The 11,222-nt window shown below is 43.1% G+C and overlaps 1 protein-coding gene across 1 annotated transcript in view; it reads right to left on the bottom strand.

Annotated features, from left to right (window-relative positions):
• LOC140481921 (Krueppel-like factor 7) overlaps positions 1–11,222 on the bottom strand; it is a 69,444-nt gene that overhangs the window by 12,915 nt on the left and 45,307 nt on the right. The window contains exon 2 of the mRNA XM_072578602.1: positions 10,137–10,728. Within this exon, the coding sequence (XP_072434703.1) occupies positions 10,137–10,728 (592 nt within the window). The remainder of the gene's footprint in view (positions 1–10,136; positions 10,729–11,222) is intronic.

Here is an 11,222-nt window from a genome sequence, read left to right as displayed (position 1 = left end):
AGAGAGAGAGAGAGACAGACGAGAGAGAGAGAGAGACAGACGAGAGAGAGAGAGAGAGAGAGAGACAGACGAGAGAGAGACAGACGAGAGAGAGAGAGAGAGAGACGAGAGACAGACGAGAGAGAGAGAGAGACAGACGAGAGAGAGAGAGAGACAGACGAGAGAGAGAGAGAGACAGACGAGAGGGAGAGACGAGAGGGACGAGAGAGAGAGACGAGAGACGAGAGGGAGAGAGAGGGAGAGAGACGAGAGGGAGAGAGAGAGAGAGAGAGAGAGAGAGACAGACGAGAGAGAGAGAGAGACAGACGAGAGAGAGAGAGAGACAGACGAGAGGGAGAGACGAGAGGGACGAGAGAGAGAGACGAGAGACGAGAGGAGAGAGAGAGAGAGACGAGAGGGAGAGAGAGGGAGAGAGAGGGAGAGAGAGGGAGAGAGAGGGAGAGAGAGGGAGAGAGAGGGAGAGAGAGGGAGAGAGAGGGAGAGAGAGGGAGAGAGAGGGAGAGAGAGGGAGAGAGAGGGAGAGAGAGGGAGAGAGAGGGAGAGACGAGAGGGAGAGAGAGAGAGAGACGAGAGACGAGAGGGAGAGAGAGAGAGAGACGAGAGGGAGAGAGAGGGAGAGAGACGAGAGGGAGAGAGAGAGAGAGAGAGATGAGAGGGAGAGAGATTCAAAATGCAGTCACTTTTTCAGATAAATGCTAGCTAGCCTGGGCATCAGGGTCAAAACCTCAGTTCCGTTTTAAATTAGTGCAACAAGAAGGATGTTATTAAACTGTAAAGAGTGCAAAAAAGATTTACAAGGATGTTACTGAAACTAGAAGATTTCTAAGAGCAGGTTGGACAGGTGGAGGCATTTTATTTCCTCTGGAGAGGAGGGGGGGTGAGGGGTGACCATAGAGATTTATAAAATCATGAGGGGACAAGGATAAGGTGAATAGCCAAGGTCTTTTCCCTAATTTAAGGGAGTCAAAAATTGGAGGGCATAGGTTTAAGGTGTGACGAGGAATATTTAAAAAGGAACCTGAGGGGCAACTTGTTCAGAAAGAGGGTGGCACATATATGGAACGAGCTTCCAGAGAAAGTGGGAGAGGCAGGTACAATTACAACATCTACAAGGTATTTGGGCAGGTACATGGTTAGGAAAGGTTTAAGAGGGATATGGACCAAACACAGGCAAATGGGACACATTCAGTTTAAGAAACCTGGTCGGTATGTACAAGTTGGGATGAAGGGTCTGTTTCAAAGTTGAATGACTATGGTCTTTTAGAGGCAACTGAACATGTTGGATGCAGAGCATAGATCTACATTCCTTGTGCCAATCACGTGCCTTAACTCCAAAACACTGTACCAGTCTGATCTCTCTATTTGTCTCAACAACCTCTTCTCATCCCTCAAAAATCGACTGAAATTGAAAAGTTTCAAAAGGCTCAACTTGAAAACAAAAAGAGTGAACTTCCTCAAGCAGATCAGAGACAGGTATAAGGAATGTTCAGATTGACAGGTTGGAGATATTTATTATGACTTATTCAGAAATGCTCTCATTAAACTTACACCGGTTTGTACAACTTGGCCTGAAATTTAAATGATTTTCTCTGCTCTGCATTATTTCTACATCAGTCTTCCCATTTTAATATTTTTCTACCACTCATTTTTTTCTGCTCAAAGCAATGCTTTCAGCGAGCAATTTGCTGAGAGTGTAATGCAGAAGTTGCCATCTAATCGAGTCAATAAGGTGTTCAACACAGCGAAAGCTAAAACACTTATGGGAGAAAAGGACAGTGAGGATAGAAGGAGCAGAAACATCCACACAGACCAAATGGCCTGCTTGTATACAGTGAATCAGATCTAATAGAAAGATCCAACTGCGGCTAGTAGCACTAGGCTTAATTACTCCCAAGTCAAGTATGGCAGAGTAGGGTACAAAGTAAAATGTTTCCTCCTCATGAACAAAATTCTCAGAACTGGAACCCTGTACTACCAGGGTGGACATATTTCAGTTGAGTGCCACAACAAACATGGTCAAGGCATAATCAATTGATGCAGTATCTGGGAGGCAGTATTTATTTAGATCTCAAAGCTGTGTGCCTACCCAAAACTCACTTTACACTAAGCATACTGAGAACAGACAATTCAATGAGAGCTTCTGCCACCACCATTCTTTCAAGGCAATGATTTCCACATCCCCACCACCCTCCGAGTGGAAGACATTTCTTCTAAAAACTCTTTTATAAACATCATGCCTATTAGTTTAAAATTTATGACCCTAGTTATTGACCTCACCACAAACGATAGATTGAGTAGGCTCCTTCATAATTTTATGAAACTAATTGGGCGGCACGGTGGCACAGTGTTTAGCACTGCTGCCTCACAGCGCCAGAGACCTGGGTTCAATTCCCGCCTCAGGCGACTGACTGTGTGGAGTTTGCATGTTCTCTCCGTGTCTGCGTGGGTTTCCACCAGGTGCTCCGGTTTCCTCCCACAGTCCAAAGATGTGCAGGTCAGGTGAATTGGCCATGCTAAATTGCCCGTAGTGTTAGGTAAGGGGTAGATGTAGGGGTATGGGTGAGTTGCGCTTTGGCGGGGCGGTGTGGACTTGTTAGGCCGAAGGGCCTGTTTTCACACTAAGTAATCTAATCTAATTAAATCGCCCTTCACCCTCCTCTAATCCAAGAATAACTCCAGCCTATCTGATCTTTCTTCAGATAGAAAATTCTCCACTCCTGGCAACATCCTTGTACATCTCCTTTGTTCCCTCTCAAGGACAATTACATTCTTCCAATAGTCTCGTGTTCAAAAATGCATTCAATACTCTAGCTGTGGCCTAATTAGAGGTGTACTGAGTTTTAGCATTATTTCTTTGTTCTTATACTCAATGCCTTGGCTAATAAAGGCAATTAGGCCGCATGCCTTCTAAAATGCCTCCACTAATCCCCCTAACCCTCCGGTTAGAAACATTTAAGTATATGGAATAGGACGCAATGTACTAGCATGGATTAATGATTGTCTTCTGGAAAGCTAAACATAGCACATCCACAGGTTTCCCTTTATCCATACTTCCTCATATCTCCAATAAATTATTCAAACATTATTTTCCTTTCACACCATCATGACAACTCTGCCTGGTTAAATTGAGATTTAAATGACCTATTAACTCCATAACAACAGATTCCAGCATTTTCCTGATGACAGATGATTGACCAACTGGCCTGTAATTCTGGTTTCCTTGAAAAGAGAAGTTACTTTCATCATTTTCCAATCTGATAGGATATTTTAGATATTATGAAATTTTGGAAAATTAAACCAATGTATCTATTATACTAGCTGCCATTTCTATTAAAACACTGGAATGATGTCTGCTTTTAGACCTAATAATTTTCTCAATACCTTTTTTCCCTGCGATTATAAATGTTTTAAATTCTCCCTTTCTTTCACCTTCCAATTCAGAATTATTTCTGAGTTACTACTTGTAGTCTCTACAGCAAAGACTGATGCAAAATACTTGTTCAGTTCATCTGCTATCTCATTTCCTGTTAATTATTGCCTCAGATTCATTCTCTTAGAGAACCAACACTTTCTGCCTCTTTTCTTTTTAAAACTATCTATAGAAACCTTTACTATTCGTTTTGACATTTCTTGCTATCTTTCTCATATACCCAGTTTGTTCTTCCTTCCCAATGTTGCTGTCTTTCCTTGCTGTTCTATGTTTTTTGCCACACAAGACTTGAAAAACTGCACATTTTTCTTTCAGTTGGATACTATCTTTAACTTCCTTACTTAACCACAGGTGCAGTGTCCATCCCTGAAGTCTTTCTTTCCTAAGGGTTTGTCTCTTTTGAAGTGCTCTGAAATAGCTTCTTAAATGCCTGCCACTGCATATCTGCTGGCCTAACTGTTAACCTAATTTGGCATTTTACTTTAGAAAGCTCTGCCTTCATACTGTCAAATTTGTATTCTCGCTGCTTGCCACTCGAGGTTACCAGAATAAGAAAGGAAAAGAATGAAGAATTTACTCTTTGGAGGTAAGAATCATCTTTAACTCATTTTGTGAAAAGTGAATATCTACCTCAAGGATAGAGTAAAGTATACCTGAGAAGTGTGGTTCCTGTTGTGCTAAAGATGTGATGAACTGGGGATGTAATCCATTTGATAGATTTCGAGCACAAAATGCCTACAATGATACTGTTTAGTCAAGTGCTTTTAGTACCATGGCATCTTTTCACTTGCTAATTGGACATTTTTTCCAATCTTAAATCCATCAGTCTCCAGAGCTTATAAATTTCAAAAGCACTTTTAAATGTAGTAAACTATTCTCCTGAGTTTCATAGGAGCGGTATCAAACAAAGTTTGGTTTCAAGTCACAGAAGAAGATAGTAGGACTGATGATCAAAAGTTTGGTCAAAGAGGCAGATTTTAAGATGGTTCTTGAGTGAAATGGAAAGGTTTAAGGATAGAATTCAAAGGATCAGGGCTGGGGAACAAACACAGAAATAGAGAATAGAAGAGATCTCTTGAATCAACTTTCTACCATTGTTCCATTCATAGTCAAAGTAAAATGTTAAATCCATCTTTCACTTTTATACTAAGAAATATCTTATTCCATTACCATGGGATTGTTATCACTGGGTGAGCTTCTGCACATTTTAAGTAATTTCTCTTGGTTCTTGCCAGTTCTCCCACCTAAAAAGGACAAAAGTTGGCAGACACATTGGCATACCTCCACTTACAGGCTCCCCACCAATGCACACATCACCCTGATTTATAACTATATCACAATTCCTTCACTATAACTGTAAACAGATTCAATGATGGAGCAAAGAGAATTCCAAAGATTCACAAGTTTGTGAATAAAAAGAAATTTTTATTCAAGTTTAAAAAGATGAATCCCTTTATTCTAAGATGTTTCAATTATGTTCCAAATTGGCCAGCCAGTGTGTGGGGGTCCGAGGTGTGTACCCTGTCAAGCTCTTCAGAGACTTCTCCATTTCAAGATGATTGCTTTTCATTCTTCTAAGTCCAGAGTGTATAAACCCATTTTACTCAGACTCTCATCTGACAACTCACTCCTCAAACCAATTTAATGCATTTTGCTGTTGTGCCTCCAACTAAAGCATATCCCCCTTGAAATTTGGAAAAGAAAACTAAACATCGTACTTAATTGTAGTCTCAAAGCCCTGTACTACTACAGCAACAGTACTTTACTCCTGCATTTGAATCTCTTTGTAATAAAGGACAACCTGCCATTTTGCTTCCTAATCACTTGCTGTACCTACATACTAACTTTATGATCCTTGTGAAAGTACACCCCACAACCTTAAAATTTGTACATGTTGATGTTTGATGTCTTCAAGTTTAAAATAAAATCTCCTTTTCAACGTTTATGACCAAACTGAAAACATTATAATCCATCTGCCATTTTGATGTCCACTTACTTTATGTCAATATCTCTCTGCAGCTTGCATCCTCTCAGTTTGCAATGCTGCCTACATTTACAATATCTTAGTCTCCTCATTGAAGCAAAAATACTTAATCACGAGCCACCAGGTACAGACAGCCAAATTGAATTTTTTTTTTAAACACTCATTTTAGGGATGCGTGTGTCAATGGCTAAGCCAGTACTTATTGCCCACCCCAGAGAGTAGTTAAGAATCAACCACATCGTTATGGATCTGAAAACCAAGATGGCAGCTTCCCTCCTTTAAGGAAATTAGTGAACCACATAGGTTTTTCCAACAATCGACAATGGTTTCATGGTCATCATTAGAGTCCTAACTTTTTATTGAATTCAAATTTCACCATCTGCCCAGATGTGAACTCAGGATCTCAGAACACTATCTGGTCTCTGGATTAATAGTCCAGTGATAACAAACCATCACCTGCCCTGAAGGTTCAAGTTTCTCCAGGACTTTAATTTTGCTGCTAATAAGTGTCCTAACTTCACTTGTTTTTTTCAGCCCCTAGGTTTTCCTTCATCTCTAGTATGCACTTTAAGATCTTTTACTGCAATTTCCCAATTCCTGGTGTCAATTTCTTTCCCTCTGCTTCTCAGGTCCCAACACTTACTTTAGCTACACTGCTCTTTTTTACAGAATTGCAGGTGCTCTTTACAAGTTTTATTAAAACTTCTGGTTAATTTAGTTATGTTCTTTTTTTTCCACTTTTTAAACAACCTTTAGGTAGCTTTCTGCTAGTTTCTAAAACAGTCCCAATCCACAGATTGTCTGCTATTATTTGCAACACTATACTGGTTTTGTTTTATCAATACTATCCTTAATCACTTCAGTAAATCCCAACTGACTCCATCTTGTTGAGATTTTGTTTTTCAATAGAATGCATTTTGCCAAAAAAATTTGAATTAAGGGTTTCCCACTGTTTAGTTACTGCCAAACCTTTTAGCCTCTTTACCCAAACAACCTTAGACAATTCTCTTGTCATACCTACGTAATTATATTTATGTTTGAGATTCTTGTTTGCAACTGGATTATACCACTTTCAAGTGTGGTACAGAATTTAACTGTATGTGGTTACTATTTCCCAGCAGATCTTTTACTGTGAGATTATTAATTAATCCTGCTTCATTGCACAATCTAGGTTTAAAATAGCTTTAACCCCAGTTGGTTCCATAATATATTGCTACAGAAAACTCTCATGAAAACACCCTACAAACGGATTAGCAACAGCTTACACATGTTCACAGAGTGGACTGAAGTTACAAAATCACGTCATGTACAGTTTCCAGTGTATATATATCTATCCCTCACCCAAAATAAAATCTGGAATTCAAAAGCCTAGTAAAACAAAAAAAGTGGTATTAACTCCCGAATTGTTCCGCTGGTACTCTGTAGGGAACAAAACTTGCTGATCTTGGTCAGACTGTTTATTTGTGATTGCAGTCCCATGCCATCCTTAACTGGTTTGTGGTGTGGCATAAGGCTGTGCCTGCGACACCTTCCCAGGGCAAAAAAAAGGGAATCTACCAATTAATTAAACAAAGAACTGCAGATGCTGGAAATCAGAAACTGCCATGGGGGAGAAACCCTGCAAGTCTGGCAGCACTAGTGGACAGAAAGCAGGAGTTAACTTTTTGGGTCCAGTGACCCTAATTGAGAACTCTGCTTTCTCTCCATAAGATCCTGCCAACCTGCTGTGGAATTTGTGCCCCAACAAATTCAGATTTTAGTTTTGATTGTTTCATTGTTTGCTGATGGGGTTGGGGATGAGTGGGTGAAGGCTGTCAGGTTGGCCTTTATTACATGGGGATTGAAATACACCAGTAAAGTACTGCTACTATAGTAGTACAGGGCTTGGTGAGATTACACCCGAGTATTACGTACAATTTTCTTTTTCAACCTTAGTAAGGATTCAGGACAGCACTGACACAGGGCGAGCTCTGCACAGGAGATCTTACTGTCACATTTCTTACAATCGTTCTGTACTTTTAAACCTCAATTCTAAGTTTGTAAAATGGTTGTCTACCTCATACACTGCCAGCAAGGATGCCCTGAGGTATGGTACATTGGTGAGACCAAGCAGAGGCTACAGCAACAGATGAATGGACACTGGACAACAAACAACAGGCAGAGTGTGTTCTTCCCAGTCATAGAGATGCACAGCACGGAAACAGACCCTCTGGGTTGGAGAATACTTCAGTGGTCCAGGACATTCGACCTCGGACCTTCGGGTGACCGTCCTCCAAGGCAGACTTCAGGACAATGAAAAGTGGCCGAGGAGAGGCTGATAGCCAAGTTCAGTATCCATGGGGATGGCTTCAACCCGGTCCTTGGGTTCATGTCACACTACAGGTGACCCCATTGCACTATATAAACACACACAGACACTCACTCCTACAAATCCATACACTCACGCAGATCCTCTCTCATCCGCTCACACATACACCCTCTCACTGACTTACCCCTTTACATTCACACACACTCTCACAGACACTCAAATTACTAAGAATGTTCTCTTAAATCAACTCGCTTTCCTGCTATTATTAGACTTCTGAATGAACCTCTCAAGTTTAAAATCTAATATTGAATTTGCTTCTTTGCAGCAGTACCTGTGAATTCCTAGTCCTGTCCAATCACCCTCTGATCTTTGTATTGTGTGAACTGCCTGTACTGCACGCAAAACAAAAAGTTCCACTGTACTTAGGTACATGTGACAATAATAAATTAAGTCAAGTATATGGAATGAGCTGCCAGAAGTGGAGGAGTTGGTACAATTACAACATTTAAAAAGCAAAAAAAAATCACACAACACCAGGTTATAGTCCAACTAGTTTAATTGGAAGCACACTAGCTTTTGGAGCGTCGCTCCTTCATCAGGTGGTAGTGGAGGACTCAATCCTAAAAATAAGAATTTATAGCAAAAATTTACAACTGAAATTATACATCGAAAAATACCTTGATAGCCTGTTGAGTCTTTTATCAGTTTGAATACCATGATAGTTTCACTTCTTTCATGTGTAAATCACAAAATCTTTTATTTAAAAATTTGCATTCCCAGTTGGGGAACACTTCAGTGGTCCAGGACATTCGACCTCGGACCTTAAGGTGACCATCCTCCAAGGCGGACTTCGGCATAGGCAACAGCAAAAAGTGGCCGAGCAGAGGCTGATGGCTAAGTTCGGCACCCATAGGTTCATGTCACATTACAGGTGACAACCATTGCACTATACACACACACACACGCACACGCACACAAATACACCCTCACACAGGCATTCTCTCAGAGTTAAACCACTCTACACTCATGCACACAAACACTCAACCCCCCCCACCCCAGACACGCGCGCACACACTCCCACATGCACCCCCTCACATACTTAAGACACACTACACTCACTATATATACACACACACACACTCCCTCACACTCAACCCCCAACCCAGACTGACACACACACACACACACACCCACGTGCACACATATTTTGTGGGGTGAATTTGTACTTACAGAGTTACATTGTACTTTGCTCAAAAACTGCATGAATTCACGTAAAACTGTTATCTCACTTTTTAGATTAGAATCAATCTAAACATCATGACATAGACAGAGAACACGGGGCTAACACCTTCAACATTGTCTAGCTATTACCCATTGTTACAGCTAACCTGAGAACGCAACTTTTAAAAAACAAGTCTTGTGATCTACACATGAAAGAAGTGAAACCATCAGGTATTCAAACAGATAAAAGACTAAACAGACAATCAAGGTATTTTTCAATGTATAATTTCAGTTACATCACACTGTAAATTTTTGCTATAAATTGTGTTTTAGGATGGAGTCCTCCACGATCACCTGATGAAGGAGCGTCGCTCCGAAAGTTAGTGTGCTTCCAATTAAACCTGTTGGACTATAACCTGGTGGTGTTGTGAGATTTTTAACTTTGTCTACCCCAGTCCAACACCGGCATCTCCAAATCATAACATTTAAAAAGCACCTGGATAGGTATAGGAACAGGAAGAGGTTACAGGGATATGGCAGAAGTGGGTACTCCAGATGCTGAAGATTAGAGTGGTGCTGGAAAAGCACAGGTCAGGCAGCACCCAGAGCAGGAAAATCGACGTTTCGGGTAAAAGCCCTTCATCAGGAATCAGAATCAGGCTTTTGCCCGAAACGTCAACTTTCCTGCTCCTCGGATGCTGCCTGACCTGCTGTGCTTTTCCAGCACCGCTGTAATCTTTACATGGCTACGGGTCAAATGGGACTAGATTAATTTAGGATTTCTGGGAGATGTGGACGAGTTGGCCTGAGGGGTCTGTTTTTATCCTGCACAGCTCCATGACCCTAAAGAGGGACGTGCCTTAGTTAGAGGCACTAAAATTCACCATTTGGCGGTGCCAGCGTTGGACTGGGGTGTACAAAGTTAAAATTCAAACAACACCAGGCTATAGTCCAACAGTTTATTTGGAAGCACTGGCTTTCATCAACCACCTGATGAAGGCGCAGGTCAGAAAGCTAGTGCTTCCAAATCAACCTGTTGGTCTACAACCTGGTGTTGTGTGATTTTATTTTAAACTAAAATTCACTAACTTGGCTCGTGGGAGGAGTTGTCAGATAACTAGATATTGAGAGAGATTAAACAGAGAGATAAAGTGAGTGGTTTATTTCCCCAAGACCTCTGCCACAGGGCCTACCTGTGTGCGTTCTCTGGTGGGCTTTCAAGTGCGAGCTCTTGGTGTAAACCTTCCGGCAGCCATTGAACAGGCAGCGGTGGACCCTCTTCTTGTTGTCGGCCGAGGCGTCGAGCTCTCCCTGTCCGCTCTCACTCATGACCTTGAGCAGGCCGAGGCCGGCTTTCCGGTGAGCGGCCTTGTTGGCCTCGAGCTCCGCCGCGCCGCTCGCGGGCTTCACCGCGTGCCGGCCGAGCTCGGGCGACGACGGCGGCGTCAGTGACGTGACCGCTTTGAGGCGCGCGGCGTTAACGGACGCCGGGGCTTCGGCCGCGCTCGGGAAGGCGAACGGCCCCGGAGCCTGCTGCAGGCGCAGCTCCTCCTCCTCCTCCTCCTCCCCCTCCGCCAACGGCGGGGGCGGCGGCGACGAGGTGGGGGTGGAAGGCAGCTCGCCGAGGAGCGGGAGGTGGCCGCCGGGCCCGGGGCGAGCCGCCTCCCCGCCTTCGACGCCCGCTCCAGCCGAGGCGCTCAGCATCCAGTCCAGCTCCTCGAGGAAGGGCTCCGCCACCAGCTTCTTGGGCTCCGTCTGAAGGTAACGCTCCAGCTCGAGGCATGTCTGGGGGGGGTGGGGAAGAGAGATGGTGGGTGGTTGGAGAGAAAACAAAAACAAACAACCATTATTGCACACACTCCGACCAAGTCCCGCCTTAAAAACACAAGTCAAACCCAGTCAGAGTGTTCCCACGTGGTGTCCAGCTCAAGCACATGTGCTTGGGGCCTGTGTGGTAGGCCCAGTGTCCTGGGATAGGATCCCAGATGGAGTTGGTAACCTCCCTTTCTCCTTCCCCCTCCCATTCCCACTCTAAGTGGGATGTGGGTACACTTTTATCCCTTCAGCAGAACACCTTGCAGGTACGTTGAATGTATGCCTCTATTTTTGACTGCCAACGCATTTCACACCTCCAAACAAAAAGGCGACCATTTCCAGTGCTCTCCTGAGTCGGTGTCTCTCCTCACCCACCCTTACTATCGTCCAACCTACGCAAAGCAGTAATCTTTACCTGCACCATTGTCCCATTCTGCCGAGACTTGGCTGACCCACTCCTGTCC

The sequence above is a fragment of the Chiloscyllium punctatum genome, chromosome 10, assembly GCF_047496795.1.
Source record: "Chiloscyllium punctatum isolate Juve2018m chromosome 10, sChiPun1.3, whole genome shotgun sequence".
Classification (NCBI taxonomy): domain Eukaryota; kingdom Metazoa; phylum Chordata; class Chondrichthyes; order Orectolobiformes; family Hemiscylliidae; genus Chiloscyllium; species Chiloscyllium punctatum.
The sequence above is the reverse complement of the archived record's forward strand: the minus strand, read 5'-3'. Positions and strand labels throughout refer to the sequence as shown.